The 23,814-nt window shown below is 34.9% G+C and overlaps 2 protein-coding genes across 5 annotated transcripts; both read right to left on the bottom strand.

The window, feature by feature from the left end:
* Positions 1–1,354: 1,354 nt before the first annotated feature.
* Positions 1,355–5,311, bottom strand: LOC107930433 (DNA-damage-repair/toleration protein DRT111, chloroplastic). Its single transcript, XM_041102626.1, has 2 exons — positions 3,789–5,311; positions 1,355–2,012 (listed from the first exon to the last, which is right to left on the bottom strand). The coding sequence occupies exons 1-2, from the start codon at positions 4,638–4,640 to the stop codon at positions 1,716–1,718; spliced, it is 1,149 nt and encodes a 382-aa protein (XP_040958560.1). The 5' UTR covers positions 4,641–5,311; the 3' UTR covers positions 1,355–1,715.
* Positions 5,312–5,438: 127 nt separating this feature from the next.
* LOC107930377 (serine/threonine-protein phosphatase 6 regulatory subunit 3) lies at positions 5,439–23,305 on the bottom strand. 4 transcript variants are annotated; one of them, XM_016862015.2, is made up of 21 exons: positions 22,704–23,305; positions 22,245–22,366; positions 21,594–21,706; positions 20,631–20,734; positions 19,080–19,166; positions 18,906–18,981; positions 18,739–18,813; positions 18,544–18,597; positions 16,712–16,771; positions 16,349–16,465; positions 15,484–15,578; positions 15,173–15,375; positions 10,381–10,478; positions 10,065–10,168; positions 9,819–9,984; positions 9,523–9,645; positions 8,744–8,826; positions 7,873–8,011; positions 7,135–7,164; positions 6,575–6,645; positions 5,439–6,462 (listed from the first exon to the last, which is right to left on the bottom strand). In XM_016862015.2, the coding sequence occupies exons 3-21, from the start codon at positions 21,630–21,632 to the stop codon at positions 5,820–5,822; spliced, it is 2,367 nt and encodes a 788-aa protein (XP_016717504.2). In that variant the 5' UTR covers positions 21,633–21,706; positions 22,245–22,366; positions 22,704–23,305; the 3' UTR covers positions 5,439–5,819. The 4 variants fall into 4 exon arrangements, with proteins under 4 accessions (XP_016717504.2, XP_016717505.2, XP_040958559.1 ...); XM_016862016.2 differs by lacking the exons at positions 22,245–22,366; positions 22,704–23,305 and adding an exon at positions 22,367–22,495; XM_041102625.1 differs by lacking the exon at positions 22,704–23,305 and having other exon boundaries at positions 22,245–22,383.
* Positions 23,306–23,814: the final 509 nt, after the last annotated feature.

Below are 23,814 nucleotides of genomic sequence, written 5' to 3'. Positions count from 1 at the left end.
GCTAAAAGAATGTGTATGTATATTTCATTAAGAAATTAAAAATGGATTGTTGTGATTTTTCTTTTTTAAAATTTGATATGGTATAATCAATATATAATCACTCAATTTTGGCTGCTGTTTGGGCTTAATTCAGCTTTTGTATTTAAGTTTAAACTTGAGCAGTTGATATAAAAATATTTAAAATATGACTTAAATTATTAATAAGGCTTTTCATTTTTAGTACATATTTTAAATAAAGTGAAGTAATAGAAACTCTAAATTCAGTTCAATCAATAGCGGGAACTTAGTCAGTAATTTTCGAAGCTTCAATGTAAATCTCTATTTTATATAAAAAAAATTTAACATAGATCAATATTTTAATTATTACCGAAGTAACTAAATATTTTTAATTTATCTACGATTTATTAAGAATAATTAAAAAAGGTAAATGATAGTGAAGCCACTTATCACTCAATTATAAAAAATTATAAAATTATCCTTTAATTAATCAATTGTCTTTTTTATGGTCAACCTACTAAAATAAAATGAATAATTGAATAATTATTTTATAAATTTTCATAATTACTGTGATGTTGGTGGAAAAGAGGATCAAAATGACAGGCAAAAATCTAATCTAATAAATGAAGAAGGATTTTAGGTCAGGCTGTCTAACTCTAACCTACAACCTGCCTATCTCTGTATCCAAAAGAACTTTTTATCTATTCACATATAAACCACTGGGCCTTCCATTAAATGAGTAATGAGTTGATGAGGGTGCAACATAACATAATGATAATGGCATGCATGCCAGCGTTTGAAAATCGAGGCCAATATTGGTTTTAAAAAGGAGTGTATATTTTTCGAGCATTGCATCCTATGGCCTCCCTTCTCTTTCTCTATTTTATTCCTATTTCAACTTATTATTTTCTGTTCACACATAGGAAAAGGTGTTCTGTAAGCGGTGTTGCGGCGTGAAGGGAGAAAATATTACTTTTTCCTGCTTTTTCTTTTTCAATTTTAAGATACATTTTCATTTATCATCAAACTAAAATTCTACACAAGATTTTTTATGTTAGCATTTATAGCAGTACATGTGATTTTAGCATCTAAAGTTAACTCACCATTTGCCATTTAAATTTGTGTGCATGTACAAGTCTTTATAAAATCAAATTCAACTTAAATCTAAAAAATTAATATTAATATACTTTAAGTTTTTTCAACACCTATATTTACAAAAAATCAATTTAAACTCATTTTAAATCGTCCATATTATTTTAATTTAATATTTAATAATTTTATGTACTTTTATTTATTAACTTTTTTATATAATTATCTTAGTATTATTTAATTATTTACATTAAAATAGTATTATATATTTAATATAAATTTATTTTGTGTTATAAATAACATAATATAAAAGTATCTGGACCAAGCTCAAACCTTCAATATTCAAAACTAACTAAGCCTATATTTTAAATAAACCTAACTTTTTTGTCTAAGCTCATTTTTCGAATCTAACATTTTTACTTAACCCTTTCAAACTTCGATACAACCCACTCAGTCCTGTGAACAGGTCTAAGTACAAGTTAACTTCATAAAGCAAAGGCATAAAACCCTAATGAAACACAAACAATAAAACAGATGAACACAGCAGTATGCAAACAATGCTGTTTTGTCTATGTTTCAATTTATGGTTGTACTAACTCAAACCATCTCATCGGGGACTTTGTACTGCATCAAGAAAATCCCGGAATTTCCCCCGGCATCGGAGCCAACTCATTCTTACTAAACCTCTCTTCATCATAAAATGAGGCTTTAACGACCCTCCCCCCAAAAAACCGTCCATCGAGGTCAATTAATGCTTTAGTTGTTTCCTCTGATCTCTCGAATTGAATAAAGATTCTGACAGCTTCATCGGCTGGGAAATTTGGCTCTGTTATCTCAAATATCAGAACTCGGGTAACAGTTCCATATTTTGCACACTCGGATCCAACCTCATCTTCTAATTCATCGTCTACCTCACCTGGACCAACCTTAAAGAAGTTCAATAGTTAGCCACTTTCATTATCATTGATCAGTCATTAAGACAGGAAAACAAATCTCCATATCCTCAGTTTCTCTTTTTTATCATTTATTTTTAAGAAAACATATTTCAACATATAAACAGCAATAAAGAATTCATGAATAGCTCAAAAGCATATAACTATGTTACTCTGACTTGGGTGTTGGGTGTTCAGAAATGTCAAATATAGGCGTTATACATGGCACTTTCAGAAAAACGAAGAACCGAAACAACATAATTCAACAAGACAAGGAATACTAAACAAGAAATAGCCAACACATAATATTACCATTCTACTATCCACTAAATCCTAAAAGAATGAGTAGCTTTATCTTACCAAATAATTCAATGCAATGCAAGCTAATCATCAAAATCACACAAAATCCCAAGAAATCACCACAGCCTGATATGAAGAATCAGTTTGCTTTCCGGAAATAAAAAATGAAAGAAAAGAAACTGTTTTATGGTTAACAATAAGAACCAGATTGATCTGCTATTCATTCAGATTTCACATGATTCTTTAAAATGCATTTGGTAAACTATTTCATCCATAATAACAGATGCAATGCTTAATCTTCCTCCTCAAGCTATATTCTTTGGGCAGGAGAGCCTATGGAAGGTATATAATTAAAAGTACATTGGACTGAAATAAGAAAATTCTGTAGTAAGTGCAATGTGGCAAGCAATGACAGACCTACATGGGAAATGATGAAGGATATAATGTGCTATGATCAGCACCTAAGACCAAAGATCACTTTATAACAGTATTTCAACCAAAGAGTTCAAGACTTGGACATGAGTGTTAGATATAGATATGTCTGACACGGATATGTTTATTTTTTTCTCAAGATTTCCATGTATTTGGAGAGTACTTGAAGTAATATCCACTAGTCAAGACATACATTGGACAAGGGTTACTGATAAATATTTCCAGAAAAATAAAGAGTCGGAGTAGCATAGGTACAAGTTAAAAGTGTACAATAGCAACTTTGAGCTATGTTACTCTTGACAATATCAACCTAGGTAAGAGGATATTATCATCAGGGACCCTCCAAAAATCCCCCAAAAATACATGGAAATCTTGAAAAATTTTAATATACTCATGTTCAACACTTCCACTTGAGTTCGAGTAACATAACTAGATGACTAGAAAACATACTTTGAACAGTGAAGTGTATGTAAAAGAAGGACAAAACTGCAAGGAGCCTAGAGAAATTTACGGTTCAGCCACTATAATCAAAGGGAATCATCAGAGAGCATCAAGACCTACAAATTAGTAGGATATGCTAGAAAGCTATGTTATTCTGACAGTTCATTTTTCTCAAAATATCAGTATCCAACACATTTGGACATCGGAAATGGGATATTCTCCTCTAGGAGCCTCCAAATACATGGAAATCTTGAAAATAATCGAGAATATCCATGTTTCACACATATTCCTGACTCCTAGTAACATAGCCAGAAAATATTCTTTGAGCAGTGAAGTTTATATTACAACCAGATATGATATCTAAAAGGACAGAACTGCAAGGAGAGGAGCCTAGAGAAATTTACAGTTCACTCACTATAATCAAAGGCAATCATCAATAACAACAGGCATCAAAAAGCATCAATAATTAAGTAGGATATGCTAAAAACCTATGTTAAATATTGAATATACAAATGTTCCTAAGCACCCTTTGAACAGTGAAGTTTAAATTGCAATTACATATGGTATGTATGTAAAACAAGGATAAAAGGGCATTACCATGTTTCTAAGCAGCAAAACACGAGTAGGGGGGCCATTGAAGCTAACACTCTTAACCTTCTTATCAGGTTTAGAAGTCTCACTGGCGTTCACAATTACACCAGCTCTCCTATCAGTCTTCTTGGCCATCAATGGTGTAGTAATCCCTTGCTCCTGTTTTCCAAGACCCTGACCTTCTTTCCACCCCATTTTGGCCATCATTCTTTGGGCAGCAGTCATCTGCCCACCTGCCCCAACTCCTAGTCCACTTGTCTCCGACTTCCCAATGGTGAAACCCTCGGCTTTTCCCGGCGGCGGAGATGGGGACCTTGGAACCCCACCGCTCATAGCAGCACGCCTTCTCCAAGCTTCCTCGCCTGAAATATTCAGCCTGGAATCATTGAAATCTCTTTCTCTCTCTCTTTCCCTCTCTTCTCTTTCCCTCTCCCTTTCCTCTTCTTCCCTCCGCCTTCTCTCCAATTCCCTCCTCATCTCCTCTTCCATAGCTTTCCTCTTCCTCTCCCTCCGGTATTCCTCGTAATCATTGGGCCTGGCTGGGTCATACTCTTCGATTACACTGGAAGTGACGCCCACAAGTGCAGGCTGATGTTGCACCATTCCGTCGGGTGCAACCGCCACGGGGGAAGGCGACACGGAGATGGAAACGGAAGAAGAGGTTGTTGTTTTGGGAATAGGGTTTTTGGGTTTGTTTTGGGATCTGAGGATAGTCTGCGGCGGAGCAAAGCCGGAGAAAGGCTTGCGGAGAGTGGGAGGAGCCATCTTTGTACTGCTTGACCATACCGTGGCGTTACTGCTTGGTTGGTTATCCTCATCGGACGGCGGCGGTAGATCTCCGTACAAACCACCAAGCATTTGTACTCACTTCTTTAATTTTTCCCAAGAAAAACCAGAGATTGACAAAGCAAAAATTGCGATGGTAAATCAATAATATATATATAAAAAATTTTCGGTATCAAAAGAAATTTAGAGAAATTTTTAACAAGGAGATGTTTACCGGCCCGACGCCGTTTCATTAATTTCCCCTTTTTTTCTTTTAGTTTGAGTATGTTTATTTTTGTTAAATATAAGGAATATTTTTTTAAATAAATATATATTTTTTATTTATGCAAAATTTTTAATCTAGATTTTGAATATTCGAGGTTCACTATGTATATATATAAATATTTGAGTTTTATCATCTTCTATTCCACTTCAATTAATCAATTTTAATTTGTGGATCTTCGAATATCATGTATAAATTTTAGTTTGATTAATTAATTTTAATTTAAACTATTTCAATTCTTAATTTCTACATTTTATGGTTGCTTCAACATTTACTTATATTAAAAACTTTGCATTAAAAACTTAGAAAAACAAATTTAATTAATTTAATATATTTATTTATATCTTCTAAATCATTAATAATTAATTGGATGAATCTTTTATTAAAAACAAATTTAGTTAATGTAAATTTTTAATCTTATATTTATCAACTAAGTTAAATTTAATTTAAAAAAAAAAAAGATTTTTTGTAAGTTTCATGTCATAAAAAGACTAATCTACTAAATTCATGTACTAGCTTCAAAAAAATGAAGAATTATAACCTGGATTTTTATTATAAACCAAGTTCAGATAAACAGTTAAAGCAAAGAACTGATGAAAGAAAATTAATAAGGCAATTCATAAGAATTCATATCTATAATCAACACTTATGTCATATTAACATGTTTTTTTTAAAATCTTGCACTAAACATTTTTCTGATTGAATTCACTAGCAGAACCTAGACAACAGATTCAATGTTATATTTACCTGCTGTTTTCGAATCGGCCAAAATATAGAAACTTTGCATGGGCGTGGGGTTAAAAAATCCGTTACCTCCAATCAACAACAATGCCCGAGTAAGGATCGTATAGATGGCTGTGTGAAAAAACAATTGTCTGATTAAAATGTCAAACCAAGCAGTGTCCATCATCTCTCATCAGATCAATGTTGCTACGGAATGAGTTAGCTCCAGTAAACCAATTTCTTTGGACTTTACATTAGTTCAGCGTCTACTTTTCGGTGGCCGTATCTTTGACATCTTTGGTAATTTCAGAGGCAGACCCTATTCCTGAAGCTGTTTCATCATCATTGGTAACAAGTGGATTTGCATTGCCATCGCCAGAAACTGATGGCTCAGGGGGATTTGAACCAAGGTTTGTATTTGTTGATTTCGCAGATGGCTCCAAGGTGGCTTCACTTGCATTGTCTGAGGATGATGATGGAGAGGGATCGGCAGTACGTTCTGGGTTATGATCAGTATCACTTCCTTTTTCTTCTAATTTCACTTGTACTTCACCGTTTCGGACAATGGCAGATTCAGCAAAACCAGATGCTTTGATGCCATCAGAGGTTTCTCTCCATTCGACCCACGTAGGTGGTTCATCATTTGCATTGGGTGCGGCTTCTTTAGAGTCTTCAGACAGATTGGCAGAGTTAACTTCTGATTTTACATCAGGTACCTGAGAAGATGTTGCTGTATCGTCTAAGTCATCGCCTTTGCCGACAACCTCCTTATCATCTTCACCATCGCCGTTGATGACACCAGCTCCCTCAGTATTAGGTGATGCAGAAGGCACAGCACCAGTTGGATTGTCATTGGAACCTCTGTCATCTTCAAAAGCAAACCAGTTGGAATTCGTAAAAAGAGAGCCACTGCAGCACAGAAGATGACCCATCAATTATTTCAAACAAATGATTTAACACAAATGGAAGTGACTAAATTCTAATTCCGACCAGTTCATTCAAAAGAAGATTTTCAACCAACCTTTCTTGATCATCACCTAGGCGTAAAGAAGATATTACAACCTCCGCAGATTCGTCATCAAAGTAAACATCCTGAAAAGTATAATCGGAACAGACAGTTTCTATTATTCACAAAGACCATCTTTACCCAAAGAGAGGGCAGGCAAAACACAATCTTAAAATAAGTTAGAAAATAAATAGGCCAAGGAGATGGATGTTCTCTAAGTTACTTGGACTCAGGTGTATGATCCCTACATGGTTTCATTTTTTCTATGCTTTTCCATGTATTTGAACGGTCATATGCCTCAACATGGTGTCAGACATAGGTAAGGAGAATGAAGAATTTGAGCAACATAGGATGCTCTGGATAATAAAACAAGGAGATCCATTTTTGAAGGCCAGAAATAAGAGTGCCAAATCATTTGCAAGAATTTACAGTTTCGCACTAAAATGAGAGGGAAATGCACAAAGAGCAAGAGTTCTCGTATTAAATTTTAGTGAATTTTGTTCCTACATAATTATTCAAATGGCCACCTGTCCAGCTATTGACTTTAAATCAAGATCATAACACATAATATATACCTCATCATCTCGTTCAAGTGAGCCATGTACCTGAAATATATGAAAAATGATATCAGCAAACTAAAAAAACAGATCCGCATTTGTCTACTAATTTAACAACAGAGTGAAAGCATAAAGACAAACACATAATATATACCCTAAACTAGGAAGATCAAAGAAAAAATACAGAGAAAAAAACATTAAATTGAAAGAGCTAACAAGTTTAATTTGGAGAATAGGATACAAAGATATTGCAAAAGTAGTATGAGAATAGTAGACTCGTGTGTAAATGTTAGATACAAAAATGTGCCCGACACAGGTATGTTCAATTTCACTGAAGTTTTTCCATGTATTTGAAGGGTCCTTAGAAGATCATATCCGATACCCGTATCCAGATACTATAGGGAAAACCACAATAACTGCACAAGCAGCTTTAAAAAGATCACTAAGATCTTTTTCTAAGGCCAAAGGTTAAGTGAGAATCAAGAACCAGTCAATGAACCATATAGAATAGTATTAAATGTAGCTTTAATATAACACAAATCACCTGTTTTATTAACTACAAATTATTGCAAATATGAGATCTCCTCCGTTGTAGGATACGTAATAAAATACACCCCAGTAAAATGTAAAATAATTGGTTATTTCTGATATACAATTTCTGTTTTAGATGTTCATTCTCTTGGTCCTAGTATATGCAACAAGTAGATGAATACAACACAAATATAGCAAGATTAGAACAAAAGTTCAAGAAAGCACCTCATCTGTATCATCATTACTATAAATGCCATATCGAAATGCCTGGCTTAAGTTATTTGCCAAGGCTGTAACATCATAATCCCTATCTTGGTAATCATCATCACTATCTCTAGTCCTGTCTTGTAATGTGGTTGGCCTCCTGTTAAAATTGATCAAACCATATTAAAGTAACTCAGAGAGAGAAATGTCGTAAATATTATATATTGAACAAAAAAGTCAGCAGGCAACAGCAACTTGAAGGAACTTCCATGCATTTCCTTTTGGTGTCTCAATATTTTTCCATTCAAGTTGCAAAAACTCATTCAAAATCATTTCTTTTCTGGCCTGAGACTCAAAATCATTCATGATCTTTGGTTTAGCAGCTGAGCTTAAAAGACGGAAGTCGTTCAATGATAAATATGAATAACCTATAATACCAAAACCCCAATATTCTAAGCATATCATAACTTCAGAAGAATTAAACCATAACCTCCCAGCGATAAAGAATATTGCCAATAACACACCCAAGTTATGACATTAAAACAATCTTTAAAATTCAGTTTAAAGGTCAAAGAATCATTTCTATTTTAAAGTTGAAAAAAAAAGTCTCCATACATTTGTCCTTACATCAACCATGCCTTTTTCTCCCATTGCAACTTTCCATATACACGTTATAACTCTATAAATAACTTGTTCTTCCAGTGTCCGACTTGTTTCACCGTTTCACTCATTATAAGAGATGGTAAAACTAAACATCCGCTAATGGAGCAAGCAAAAAATTTCAAAATCCTAATACTTCAGACAAACAAGTTTGACAATTTAAACCATGGCAATTTCAGATGGCATCTGCATAAATGTAAAATAAAGCAACATTAAGAGGAAGATGACATACCCACAAGCCCACTGGTAAACATTTTCTATAGAATTACGCTTTGATAGAACATTCTTCTGCCAATCAATCCATTCACTGTTTTCCTGTCAAAGAAAAACAAATTAAGAACACAACTCCTGAAACTGAAGGGGAAAAAAAGGTTTTGCATCTGAGAACAATCCGCAGAACTTTTACCCTGGGATCATCCCAGTGGTTAGAACTTAGAAATTGGAAATCTCGATGTTCGAAGCTTGGGAGTAGAAGAGGAGTTAATGACATGGGAGATAGCCATCTCCCATTGTGACATCAGACAATTGTAAACATCCAGAAAATGCCGATAAATTTTGACATGACATTATTATTTTAGAAGTGTTAAACAATGATGAAATAGTTAACTTTATGAATAAGAAAAAACAGTTACCACTTACCATGTTACTTTAACACAGTCCTTCAGCCCAAAAGAATTAATCAGTTCCTGATTTCAGAATCCCATTTCTGTCCTTAGTCGATAACAACTTCTTAACCTAAATATTGTTCATAGTCCAGAGTCCACACTACATGCGACTTCTAACCATGGATAATTTATTTGCAACATCCAAAATGGAAATGCAGAACTATTATTGGGTACATCGAACGTTAGATATCATTCAATAGTAGAAACTAAGGTCTACTTCTGGTTCTCAAATCAGAAACTTAAATGATACTTCAATTTCAACCAAGTGTTGAAAATTGCAATACTACACACAGCACTGACAAGTAACTAAGAAAATGCAATCAAAACTGTAGGAAAGATGTAAAACCTGCAGATATGCCTGAATGTCCCTGTTGCTATTTCCAAGCTGAACAAGTTTGTTAGATATACGTGTCAAGTGTCCAATATTCCCTATCTTCGGTGATGGTCTACCTTCAGCACTAACTGTTGGCTGCAGGAGATTGGACCAAAGGGAAAAAAAAAAGCACCAATTCAGCATTACAATTGAGTCGGGGCAGGGTAAGGGTAAAAAATTAACAAGTACAAACAATAAAAATGCAGAACAAAAACGCATGCCACAGAAAGGCCCTTCCAAAATAGAGCCAACTAAGAAAGGATAACTACCATATTTGGATCAGAACCTAACATGCAATTCTTTTCTGCTTCAAGTATTTTTCCCAAAAGATTACAGTCCCAAAGGAGATTTGCAATAAGAGGAACATTTTTGCTCTCTAAACAAGACAATATTATGTTCTCCACATGATGATGCAAGAAATTGTTGTACGGATACCTGCATAGAGAAAAAACCAAGATTATGAGAAATAGGATCTGATCGGCAAACATGTCACTGCAAAGCAGGAAGAAACTTACTCAAAGAACAAGTTCAGAATCCTCTGCATGGCACTCAATCGAATCAATTCCTTTTCAGCAGTTTCACTACCAACCATCAGCAAGACTGAAATAAACTCTACAATCTGGAAAATCTCATGTCAAATTTTAAGTAAACCCATCAGGTTTCTCTGGTTGTGCAATAGGTGATCCATAGAAATGGACCATAGAAGAGTGAATTGGTATAGAAATTATGAAGCCAACCATTATCTATAGCTGATTCATGCAGGAATAAAAAGAGAGACAGAGACATTCAATCCTCAAATGCACGAAAGGTAACTTTAAAACAAAAAAGCACCTTCAAACGATGTTTCCCAAGTGGTGGCTGTAATTTTCCATACGTTGTTAATAAGGTTGACTCTGAAGACGAAACATCCAAAAGCTTCAGTAAATTACCTGCAGCATGGTAAGATGATTTTTAAGTTCTCTTGTGGGAAAACTTTGACATTTAAGTCCAGTCAAAATGAACTACTTAAGCATCTTTCATGAGCTATGAAGAACAGACAAGCCAGAATCCCCTAAGTACATGTCATATCAGTTTCAGATACTCATATGCATCTGACAGACTCAGAAACATATCTGACACAAAGAAACAGATCCCAGAAATGGATGGGTATGGCAGTGAAAAGAACAATAAATTGTAGTCACCCTTCCCCAGAAAGAGAGGCTGTGGATTAGAATAATTTGAATATGCAATACAAAAACTACAAGAATAAACATACAATTAAAAAAGTTTAAAAATAAACTTCATATGAGCCTTTTTATTGCAAACTACGAATATTTTTATTCAAAACTAATGAAACATATATTTTCTATTGGTGTATCCCGCTGTGTTCTGTCCTAGTTTTATTAAACTTGTCATATCACCATTTCCACACCGTATCATACCGGAGTCCCTTCTTTGTTTCAATGATTACTATGTCATGAGACAATAGTGGGTTGTTGATGCTCTTTATTCCTTTCCTTTTATATAAATAGTTCCATACGTATTAAGTAGTTGAGAATATGCTTCAAAAGAGTAACTCTGGGAGGTATACACATGTAGGAATATTCTGTAAATATTTTAGGAATATTTTGTAGATATTCTTTTTATTAAAATCCCTTATTTTAAGGGATCATATCTCCTATTTAGTATCTTTCCTAACTTAGAGTTTCCTAAAGTAGTGTCATAGGTTGTATATAAAAACTCTGATTTATGTTCTATTTAATAATAATACTCTGATTTCTACATGGTATCAGCTCAGGTTACGATTTCTTTTTCAACCTAGACCATGTCCGAAACTCCTTCTCCTACTTCGGAGATTACTTCAAATCCAGAAAATTTTTCTGGTTCCGATGCTCCATCAGATTCGTCTAGTCAAGGGTCTTGTGAAGGTAATCTGGTCATAAAAGATCCAGAAGGTAACCTTTCTTCTACTGCATTTTTCTCCTCCCAGTTGAATCCTAATTGGATCCTCGATTCTGGTGCTACGGATCATATGACTGGTAACAAGGCATTGTTTCACAATTTTTTCCATACCTTTGGTAAAGCTGTCAAAACGGCTGATGGTACCTTGTGCAAAATAGAGGGACATGGCACTGTTATTCTCAATGAACAGATTGCACTTAAAAATGTTCTCTTTGTACCAAATCTGGCGTGCAATCTCATCTCTGTTAGTAAATTGTCCACAGACTTGCACTGCTCTGTAATTTTTAATGATCGTGATTGTACTTTGCAGGCACTGAACTCGAAGAAGATGATTGGTAAGGCCAGCTTGCATAATGGTCTCTACATCCTCCCTACCTCTCCTAAAATCGAGATCTCCAAGTCATTTACCGCTTTAGGAAAAGTTGATACTGTTATGTTATGGCACTTTCGTTTAGGCCATCCTAGTTTCCAATACCTTGCAAAATTGTTTCCTGCTCTATTCATTAATAAAAGGCCTAATTCTTTTTCTTGCAAAGTTTGCTCTCTTGCCAAACATACTAAATCATCTTATTTTCCTTCTACATACAAGCCTTCTTACCCTTTTGCTTTGATCCATAGTGATATTTGGGGCCCTTCTCGGGTGAAGAATGCTGATAATTGTAAGTGGTTTATCACTTTTATTGATGATCACAGTAGGATAACTTGGACTTATTTGCTGAAAGATAAATCTGAAACTGCTAGTGTTTTTGTGCAATTTTATAACATGGTTCTCACTCAATTTGGGTCTAAAATCCAGCTCTTTAAATCTGATAATGGCAGTGAATTTTTTGCTAGGTCTTTAGGTGATTTTTTTAAGGAAAAGGGCATAGTTCAGATTAGTTCTTGTGTTGGAACCCCACAGCAAAACGGCGTTGCCGAAAGAAAAAATAGGCACCTTCTTGAAGTTACTCGTTCTCTTCTATTTACCACTAATGTTCCTAAATATTTGTGGGGGGAAGCCTTATTAACTGCCACATATTTAATCAACCGGATGCCTAGTAAGGTTTTAAAATTTCAAATGCCTCAATCTATATTTTTGCAGCACTTTCCTCATTTTAAGCCTATCTCCTCCATTCTGCCACTTAAAATTTTTGGCTGCACTGTTTTTATCCAAAATATTGCTCCTAATAAGTCCAAGTTAGATCCTAAGTCTTTAAAATGTGTATTGGTTGGGTATTCTTCACTTAAGAAGGGTTATAAATGCTATCATCCTCCTTCTAAACGATTTTTCACCACTATGGATATAACATTTTATGAGCAGGATTCCTATTTCACTCAGGCTGAAATTCAGGGGGAGACATGGAGTGATTTTCAGCCACAACAGGTATCTCCTTCTAATCTTCATTCTCAACCTTCAGAATTGCCATCTTGTTCGCCATTACCTGCAGATCTGTCACCTGTGAATGCTCCCATTGATTCTCCTGTAGTACCTATGACTAATTCACCTACACCCACTTTAAACACTCTTCCTGAAAATACACCTACTCCAATTGACAGTCTTCAAAAAACACCATCACCCAAACAGCTTCGTGTCTACACAAGAAAAAGAAGACATATCCCTGAGACTGTTTTGCAATCTGATTCTTGCCGAGAATTGGATTTGGGTCCAGCTGCCGAAATGGAAGAAGAAATCAGTAAGTCCACTACTCTAGATGACTTTCCTATTGCTATTAGAAAAGGGGTTAGACAGTGCACCAAGCATCCTATTGAAAAATTTACTGGTTATAATTCATTGATGCCGTCTTTTCAAGCATTTACAGCAACTTTGGATAAAGAACAGGTTCCCACAAGCATAGCTGAAGCTCTAAAGGATCCAAAATGGAGAAGGGCTGTTGAAGAGGAAATTTGTGCACTAGAGAAAAATGCTACTTGGACCATTACAGACCTTCCTCAAGGAAAAAAGGCTGTCGGCTGTAAATGGATCTTTGCTGTAAAGTATAACTCCAATGGCAGTATCCAACGATACAAAGCTAGACTAGTGGCCAGAGGTTTCACGCAAACATATGGGATAGACTTCACAGAAACTTTTGCACCTGTGGCAAAGCTTAACACTATTCGAGTACTCCTAAGTTTGGCTGTAAATTGCGATTGGAAATTACACCAACTTGATGTAAAAAACGCATTTCTTAATGGCAAGCTTGAGGAAGAAGTCTATATGCAATTGCCACCTGGCTTAAAGTCTATTGAAGGTAGCAACAAGGTTTGCAAGCTCAACAAGTCTCTATACGGGTTAAAACAATCACCCAGAGCTTGGTTCGAGAGGTTCACTAAAGTCATTCTTCAAAATGGCTACAAGCAGTCCCTTGCTGATCATACGCTTTTCATCAAGGTAACTTCTACAAATAAGAAAGCTATCCTAATTGTGTATGTGGATGACATCATTCTTACTGGAGATGATGAGGAAGAGATTAGCAATTTGAAGAAGTTGTTAAACAGGGAATTCGAAACCAAGGACTTGGGAAAGCTAAGGTATTTCCTAGGAATGGAGGTGGCAAGATCAAAAGAAGGACTTGTGATCAACCAGAGAAAGTATGTACTTGATTTACTCAAAGAAACTGGTTTTCTTGGCTGTAAGCCGGCTGATACACCAATGGAGGCAAACTTGAGATTCAATAAAGAAGATGAGTCCTTAGTAGACAGAGAGAAATTTCAAAGGTTAGTTGGGAAACTAATCTACTTATCCTTGACAAGGCCAGATATAGCTTTTCCCGTAAATGTGATAAGTCAACACATGACTAATCCTACTGAAGAGCATATGGCAGCAGCAAATAGAATTCTCAAGTACTTGAAGAAAACTCCAGGACACGGCTTAATGTTTAAGAAGACACAAGACAGAACTGTTAAGATTTTTACAGACTCTAGTTGGGCTGGAGATCTCACTGAAAGAAGATCCACTAGTGGGTACTGCACTTTTGTTTGGGGTAAACTTACAACTTGGAGAAGTAAGAAACAATCTGTTGTTTCAAGAAGTAGTGCTGAAGCTGAATTTAGAGCACTAGCTTTGGGGATATGCGAAGGAATTTGGCTACTTAAATTACTAAAAGAACTTGGCACAAATCAGGAGGATCACTTTGAAGTTTTGTGTGATAATCAATCTGCCATTCAGATTGCCAAGAACCTAGTTCAACATGACCGAACAAAGCATGTTGAAATTGATAGGCATTTTATTGCTGATCAAGTCAACAAAAAGACAGCCACTCTTTCTTACATTCCTTCAGAAGGACAGATTGCAGACATTCTTACCAAGGCTTTGCCAAAACCTGTGTTCAATAAATTCCTATTCAAGCTGGGATTATACAATGTATATTCTCCAGCTTGAGGGGGAGTGTAGGAATATTCTGTAAATATTTTAGGAATATTTTGTAGATATTCTTTTTATTAAAATCCCTTATTTTAAGGGATCATATCTCCTATTTAGTATCTTTCCTAACTTAGAGTTTCCTAAAGTAGTGTCATAGGTTGTATATAAAAACTCTGATTTATGTTCTATTTAATAATAATACTCTGATTTCTACAACACATATAAAAAGAAATCACGTGCTATGAAAACAAAGAGTAACTTATTTTTCCAATTATGAACAAGGAGATTCTGCAAATGGACTGTGTCATGCAGCTATCAATAAACCAGAATAGACAACTTCACCTAAATTCTCCAGCATGCCTTCAACTGTCTTAGGGTTAGCAGATATCGTTGATCCTTGAGAGATTTGGCGGTTATATGTGTGATACACACCCAATGTTAGCCTCTTGGGATCTAACAAAGATATGCAAACAGTCAAGGAATTGACCAGAACAGATTTGGGTCTTGAGTCTTCCAAAGCATGACGAAATAATCTTCCGATGAAACTTCATGATGGCACCAAAAGAACACCCAAAACAAATGATTAGTTAGAACACACTTTCAGTACATCAATAAAGAAAATGAGGAGAAAAAAAAAGGAAAACAACACCTACTTTGGGCTTGTAATTTTGGCAGCAAGACCAGGAGGAGCAAATCGTGTTATTGCACATAAGGTTTCAGCAGCATTGGCATGCACCTCAGCAGAATCCTGTAGAAAACATTTAAACAATTTTCAATGAATACAGAACCACATTTCAACAACAATAAATGATATAACACCATAACCACAAGCCCTAAATGATCATAATTCAGCAGTACTCTTCAAAGATCAGGAAACATCAATGTGGGCATCATTCCAAGATATCTAACAAGAATCAGCATATCATCTATCTCACTCTTAAATTGGCAGAACCTAATTCCATTATTGTAATTGAATTTGACAGAAACATGGAGTCAGCACTTGTGCAACAAAGAATCAAATACAACAGTGTTCTAATCAAGCTACAATAGAACAGCTTAAGGATCAAGTTTAGATATATAGAAGGGATCAGGAGATAAAAGCAAATCTATTTTGCAAAAGAGATTTGTAAATAGGACTTCCTATCTAGCATTCAAGGGTAATTTAATTTGTCTTCCATGTTACCTTTCTCTTTTAACTTGTTTTGCTTTGTTTCTTTTCCACCTATAACAGTCATTACTCAGTACTCACATCTTTTCCACCAATTAGCCCCTCACTTGGGCAAGGGTGGAACTCTGGAATGAATAGAAAGGGTCAAATCCTTGGACAAAATCAGAAGCATACTATCCTTAAAAAAATGAAGGAAAAATAACAGCGAGAAGCTAAAGCCAGCAAAGAAGTTAAGAAAACCTACATCTGCCCTATGCATTAAAAGTGTTGAAGAGAAATAAAAAGGACATCTTACCTAAGTAGAAAAAAGGTACAAATTTTGGTACACTCAAACACTCAAAGGAACTTACAGAAGAGCTAAACTTGTCCACAATCATCTCCAACACATTTGTTTCCTCTATCCATTGCATTGACTCCATGTAGCTAGCATACATATGCTCGTCAGCACCAATTAGACGTATTAAAACCTGCTTAACAAGAAATAACTCATAAGCTAACCAAAATCCTCTCAGGAGGGTGGTGAGTGGCAATGTGGGATCAAAGTTTATTTAATTCATTGCAAAAAACTATAAATATTTCAATAAGATAAACTTTGGTAGACAAAACAAATGCACATGAATTATCATTAAATGAGCATGAAGAATAGAAAACTCCAGAAGTTTTTGAGAGGTTCATATAAGGAAAGAAAAGAATAAAGATAAAGAAACACTAACCTCCATAATGGAAGTTATGCCAATCAGGTCAATTAGCATCTCAACAATTTCCTGATGTCCCTGCACAGCATCGTGAAGGCAACAAATCAGGTCAATAATATAGAGGTAACTACAAAGCTAAAAAAAGGCTTTGTTCCCCATACAAAGCATTGCATGCAAAATATGCATCAACAACTGCAACACAGCCACCTAGGTGATTCTAGAAAGAAAAGTTCACATTGAAGTTCATATACAACAAATTTACAGAGTGAAGAGATATGCATCAGATTCATCCAGATTCTAAAGAATTCAACCATTGTAGCTACAAGAAGTCCGTATTATATCAATAAGCACAAACACATTAGTCCTTGTTATATTGAAAATGTCCATATAAGGATGCATCAAAATGATTACTGTAGCAAACATATTTATGCTTCCAGCAGGGTTAAAATAACAAAGAAATTAATATTAAATGACACACACACAATGCATTGCAGTATAAAATTTGACAACTAGGAATTCTGCTGCAGCTTAGTTACAAGAATTTAACCTGACTACTGCAAGTTTGTACTGATGCATGCAATGCAAACAAGGAACCGAAAACCAATCCAAACTGTGGTGTTTGGATGGTTTTTGCTTTTTGCTTCATAAGTTTAAAAACTGCGGATACCGGAACAGAACTGAATTCTATATTTCATTTTATTTATAATTAATTTTAATTTTTGTATGATGTAAAAATAAAAAATTTATATTTAAAATAGTGAAAATAACTTAAAATACTATATAAAAATTATTTTTCAAAAAATACTATATAGGAACTTGTGATTATTTTTTATTTTCAAGTAAAATTATTTTTTTAGACATATTATGATGACTTTGAAACTTTACCAAATAATATCGAAAAGCCATAACACAAAACCAATTTTGTCAAAATAAAATCTAAAAACCCAAAAACCAAAATTAGCATGGAAAAAACAAGAACCAAACTAAACCAAATTATCATGGACAGTTCGAAAAATCCAAAAAAACCAACCGAACCAAACTCAACCCTAACCTTACAAAATAAGTAGATAACAACCAATTAAAAGGATTCACCACTTTCTCAACAATTAACTAATTTAGAAATTGCAAATAAGCTAAAAATAAAAGGAAAGGATACCCCCACAATAACCCCTTCCGAGATAGGTGGTTTTCTAAATTCAGTCTTGTAACATGAAGCAAATCAATCTACACTCTTCAATTAGTATCTGGTTTGACTTCTTACTCGATAGTTAGGAGGGAAAGCAGCCTCGCTCAGCGCGAAATAGCTTATATATAGAATATAAGTTCTAAGTAACTGAGGTTCAAAAAGAAAAGTGCTAAACAATATATAGAAAGTCCAACTAAGACAAAGACATGTAAAGAGTTCAACAAATTGCCACCAAAGTTTAGCAAGCTGATGCATAGAATTCTCTTCCTAACAAGGAAACATGCATCTTTTAGGGGCGCAACCATGGATTTCCTACCAATCTGGAACATACAACAAAGAAAACATCCTGCAATAGCTAAACAACCATTGACAAGAGGCTCAATAATATTACAAAACTGATCAAAGATAAGAGAAGAATATAAGAACATAAACAAAATTACTCCTCAAAACAAGGGCACAAACAAATAGTTAGACAGACCAGATTGCAAAGCAAATCACCAAGTCCTAATTCCAACAAGACCATTTGTTTAAAATTGAATCAGATTTTGCAAGCAAATATGAATATCAATTTCATTCTCAGTATGCTGTATGTCAATACATTACAGTAAAGCACAAATACATACAAGGAATTCCTCCATCAAGTTTAATAAAATCTTAAATATACCTTAATATACTGCATGAACGCTGATGTCTTCCGCAACAGCAGACATATGACAATCTAACAAGAAAAAGTAACCAAATATGAAACATGGATAACAAGATATTCAGAGTCCCTTATTTAATCACAACAAACAACATTAAAGGCAAAAGAGCTACAATGCTAAACATGTAAATATCTCAAAAGTTCAAAACAGAATACCCTGCTGAAGTACCCTGCCAGTTGTGTGCCATGAGAGTGATTCGAATTCAAGAAGGAAAATAACAAATTCATTAACTGCATACAAGCAAGGACCAAAGATTTAGAAACTGACAAAAATAAAAGGAAATCTATAACTGCAAAAGGAAATAAAAGGGTCAACTTCTTACTCCCTCATCTTCTACTAGTGTTTTTAGTATGATATCAACCTCACACGTAAAAATCTCACATGCAATAGAAGGAAACCTGCAAACACACAAGCCAAACATTACAAAACATCATGTATATAGTAATATCAAGGGAGTAGGGACACAAAGCTATCAACTAAAACTATTAAAACCTACTTGTAAATTTGCTTCTTATCAGCATTCTCTGGAGGTTCTACCACAATATATTGAATAAGTTGTTCAACCTGAGCCTTCTCCCGCAAGCTGCAAACAAGAATAAGTGAAAAAAACAAAACGAAGCAAAAACATAGAATTGACCATTGACATACAGACAATTTGCAAAGTGCAGCTTAAATTGATTGAATATCCAACCTTGCCAGAAATCAAGCCATATCCATCTTCTAATGAGGTCTGAACTAAGGTTACTTTCTTTGATAGGGGAGCAATGTGAGAAAAGGGAACTTTTCCCTAATAGATGCTTTTTATGCAAGAAAGAAGCTGAGTAACACTCATCCTCTCTTAAGAACTTGCCCATGGGCAAGACAACTTTGGTACATATAATTATGTCAAAAAAATAAACTAAAAAAACAAAATTAAGAGTTCAAAAAAGAAAAAGAAAAAATGAATAAAATTATTGAAAAAAATGCAGAAGAAGATAACTGTAAAAGGGGGATTTTACCCACTCCACCAGGATCCAATGGTGTTTCATTGGGGGCGCAAGACAAATGCAACCTCTGGTGCAGTTTCAGGGGTAATACCCCCAAAAACAATTTCCAAAGGAAGCCTAGAAAAGATTGAAGGCGAAATGGTGATACATCTATCCACACCTTTGGTACACTAGCTAGGGAAAAAAAACAACGAACCTCCAAACTACAGATTCTATTCAAAGCATTTATTCCAGAAGGATGTTGGATAGCAAAACTGCCAGAGGCTACGATACATATATTAGTTACAATACACTCTGTGCTCCAGTTAATATAGACATGGCATTATAGTTGAGGAACTATTAAGGAATTCCTACGTAACATTATTATTGATAAAGGAAAAGCTTTTACTTCCCATATAATTTTATATAAACGAAGGCCTAAACTCAACTAACCATTTCCACCAAAAGTTTCATGTAATCTAGCAAAAGCTCGCCATCACTTTTGAAACGTTTTTTTTACCAATGCAGCTTTCTTGGCTTATCACGTAATTAACAGCATTGTAACTATGCTTCACCATGCTTCTACATTTGTTCTTTACCTCACATTTTGAGCTCCATTTACGTTGATTATAAGCTATGTTATCTAGGATTCCATTAGCTATGTAAGCATAAATCTCAGTAGATTTAATGAATAATATAAATTCATGTATTTACTTGTCATGTCAAGAAGACGAGCATTGATAATGATACCAAAAATACCTAAAGATGGGATTTATAAATACCTTCCCAAACATATAACCTTTAACAATTTCATAATTATTCAAAGTCAGTGTAAAATGAAAATTCTATGAGGGTTTAAAAAGCCTTTGACATTTAAAGCCATGACCTAGGATCAAACATTAACACATTGTCTCACTTATAACAAAACATTGCATGGTTATTTGATTCAAGAAACACTACATAAGCACATTAGAGCCCATATATATTGCCTAATTGAAACATGATGATATAGGACAGTTTAACATGTTATGAGATGAAAGAATAAAGAAAAAGCAAGCATATGCAGAGACTAGAAAGCATACAAGTTTATAAGCTTCCCATTGAGGGATTTGCATTCCTGAATAATTTCATCCTCGTCAAGAAGCTCCTCCAATGTAAAATTGTCCTTGACTAAAATTGCATCAATCTGCATTGATCATAAAAGCAAAGAGTATCAAAAGAAAACAAAGAAAAGAAAAGAAAATCCATACTTCCTAAGGAATACATAAACAGAAAATAGTACGAATACAAGTTGACTGTAAACTAACAAAACTGGCCTAGGCCCTTGAATACCATTTCCTTCTACACCGTGTATTATTGGGAAAAAAAAGCACTATGATGCCCCACCTAAAACTTAAAGATAAGAAATTACTACAGGGATGACATTGTAGACTTCTAGAGGGAAAAATGGCACCCGAGCTAAAATCCTAAAAGGAAAAAATCTGTGAATTCTTTATTGCTGCAAGTAACGTAATAAAGTAAGCTTAAGAAGGTTTTCCCCCAGAACCGCACCTACTTCAAAGAAAAACATGGGATCCCACTATTTCTGTCGCTTTGCCTGACTAAGATATGCTAATGTATACCATGGGGAACAAAGAGAGTATCTCCCTACAATCCTCTCCTCCAACGTCCTCAAAGAAAGGCAACGGGAAACTTGAAAACATAGATGCCAAAGAAAGCAAGGATACTCATTTCATCCCGTGAGAAATGCTGCCCGATTCATATAATTCGTTTGAATGGAACAAACAGTGAAGTTAAAATTTCCCAGAGAAAACGCCACCATACTATATTGTACCAATATTCTAACAACGCGGAGTAGCAATACTGACGGCTTTTAACCAATTCCAGGCATTGAAAGATAATATTACCAGCAGCCAAAATGAAATTCACAAGCAAAAACAAGAAAGAAAGAAGAAAGAACCCGGAATTCAATTAAATTCACAATAAATGGCATACACCTCTACATAGCTCAAAGAAAATAGAGAAAATAAAAAGGCGAAACTCACAGGAGAAGTAGATGAATATCCAGTCATACGCCAAAACATCTTTGCAAGATTTTAACAGCGAAATTGCCTCCAAAAAAGAACCCAGATCTGAAACCAGAGAAAACCCTAGGAATCTGCGAATTCAAACAAAACAAAACAGGAAAAGATCCGCCGGCGGCGGAAACCCCATCAATTTGAACGGTACGGATTCGAAAAGAAAGCTCAAGAAAAAAGTGGACGTTTCTGGGATTGGATCGAGACGATGGATTTGCGAGCGGGCGATTGAAAGAAACCAAAAAAACAACCCGTAATCGCGGGATTGTTTGGAGAAAAAACTACAAATAAAATTAATATATATTATTAATATTATTAATATATAAATTATTATTTACAAATTATTGTAATATTTTTCTTACATTTCTAAATTGTGAAAAATGAGAGAAATTTATATAGCATTTTTTTTTCAACACACAAAAATAGAAAGGAATGATTACACGGTCGTTTAAAGATTTAGAAAATGGAAAGAAAAATATAAGCACAAAAAGCCGCGAGCCGAGGCCCAAACAAAGCCAGGTTCAGAAATGAGTCACTATACACCATCGTCTAAACGCTCACTTTCGGACAGGGAATCATTATCACGGCAATAAATAAAAAAAAAGCAAGCATCGGGACCTCCGTTTACACGATCAAAAAGCCGATAAGAGCACGAATTAAATGTTGAAGACACAACATGTGCATGAATCTCGCCATTCCATTACTTATTTTCGGCTAACACAAAAGCGTAGATCAAGTACCTGCTTTTAAAAAAGAGAAATCAACGACATGCGGAAACAAAAACCATAAAGAAAGGTAGCCACCAAAGCCCTATGATGGAAACAAAAGTGCGTGCTAGGGAAAGCAACACCCCTTCTCAGAAGGGAGCAAGAGAGCCACACTCCAACAACCTATAACTGTTTGTGGTGCACAGTCACCCTTGAGAACAAGTGTTGGGCCCGTACACTGCATTCTCAATAAGAGCCGTAGGTTCGAAATTGTTGGAAGAAAAACCACTAACCTTGAAAATGGACCAGAATATAAATAATAATAATAAGTTCATAGAGCCAAGTTAGAGACCATCATCGAAATGCTCACCTTCAGTCATGGAGGTCATTACCACGGCAAGGAAAAATAGAAGCAAGCATCAGGACTTCCATTAATAGGATCAAAAAAAAGGATAAGAGCGCGAATTAATTGTCGAAAACACATCATGTGCATGGATCTCGCCTTTCCATCACCTCTTTCCGGCAACACAAAAGGGTAGATCAAGTACCTGCTTTTTGAAAAAAGAGAATTCGACGACATACAGAAACAAAACCACAAAGAAAAGTAGCCACCAAGCACATGCAAGGGAAAGCAACGGCCCTTCTGACAAGGGAGCAAGAGAGCCACTATTGTCGGTGTAAAGTTACTATTGTCCGGAAAAAAAGGAATGTTGCTCCGTGTGTTATTTCAATAGCATGCAACAGCCTCAATGCTAATCAAATCAAGAGCTGCTCTTTGATTTTTCTCCCCATTTAGCAATGAGCAAATCCCTCAGATTTATTTATCTTTATCTTGCATGAAACTTAATTTATCGACTTGATATGCCATGGGATCAACAGAATATTACGTGATAAGGGGAGCAAAATATCGAAAGAGATTTTTACCCTGTGTTTGTGTTTGGATTGAGATTAGAGAAGAGGAAGAAATATTATTTCAATTTATTTAAGGATAAATTATATTAATAGTCATCAAGTTATGAAAAATTATAAAATAATGGTCAATTTATTAAAAATAAAAAATAAATTAAATAGTATAATAATAAAAAAGCGTGACTATATTGATAATGAGTTCATTGTGAAGTGTGCTGCTGACTAATGTTATAAGGAAGAGCTGCGTTGGCATGGTCAAACAAGTTGATGATTTATGCCGTCGGGATTGGACATATTTGCAAGAGTTTCAGATTTTATGGTGAAACTGACGAGACGAAACATTTATGGTCTTCATTGCTTCAATCTACCACCCAACATTCTTCTCATTTACTTTACTTTCATCTCTCTTGTTTTGTTTTCTTCTGCAACTTTTAGATTGATTGAAAATGGGCACATGAGCCAACTCTATTTATGGTTAGGCATTGAATCCCAACTAAATGACATTACATCTTTCAATGAATTTTTTATACTAGCTTTCTATTAAAAAATTATAAGTACTTTATTAGGATAAA

The sequence above is a fragment of the Gossypium hirsutum genome, chromosome D10 (assembly GCF_007990345.1).
Source record: "Gossypium hirsutum isolate 1008001.06 chromosome D10, Gossypium_hirsutum_v2.1, whole genome shotgun sequence".
Classification (NCBI taxonomy): Eukaryota; Viridiplantae; Streptophyta; class Magnoliopsida; order Malvales; family Malvaceae; genus Gossypium; species Gossypium hirsutum.
Note: the sequence above shows the minus strand (reverse complement) of the source record. Positions and strands in the feature narration are given on the sequence as shown.

Bases quoted from the DNA above. Each gene is read 5' to 3' on its own strand.
- LOC107930377 (XM_016862015.2), bottom strand. From the start codon at position 21,632: ATGTTTTGGCGTATGACTGGATATTCATCTACTTCTCCT. The intron at 18,598-18,738 runs GTATTCTGTTTT...TTTTCTTGTTAG, and splicing joins TGGCAGGGTACTTCAGCAGG to ATTGTCATATGTCTGCTGTT. The intron at 16,772-18,543 runs GTATATTTAAGA...GATGCTGTGCAG, and splicing joins CGTTCATGCAGTATATTAAG to GGACATCAGGAAATTGTTGA.
- LOC107930433 (XM_041102626.1), bottom strand. From the start codon at position 4,640: ATGCTTGGTGGTTTGTACGGAGATCTACCGCCGCCGTCCGATGAGGAT. The intron at 2,013-3,788 runs GTAATGCCCTTT...AACTTCTTTAAG, and splicing joins TTTTGCTGCTTAGAAACATG to GTTGGTCCAGGTGAGGTAGA.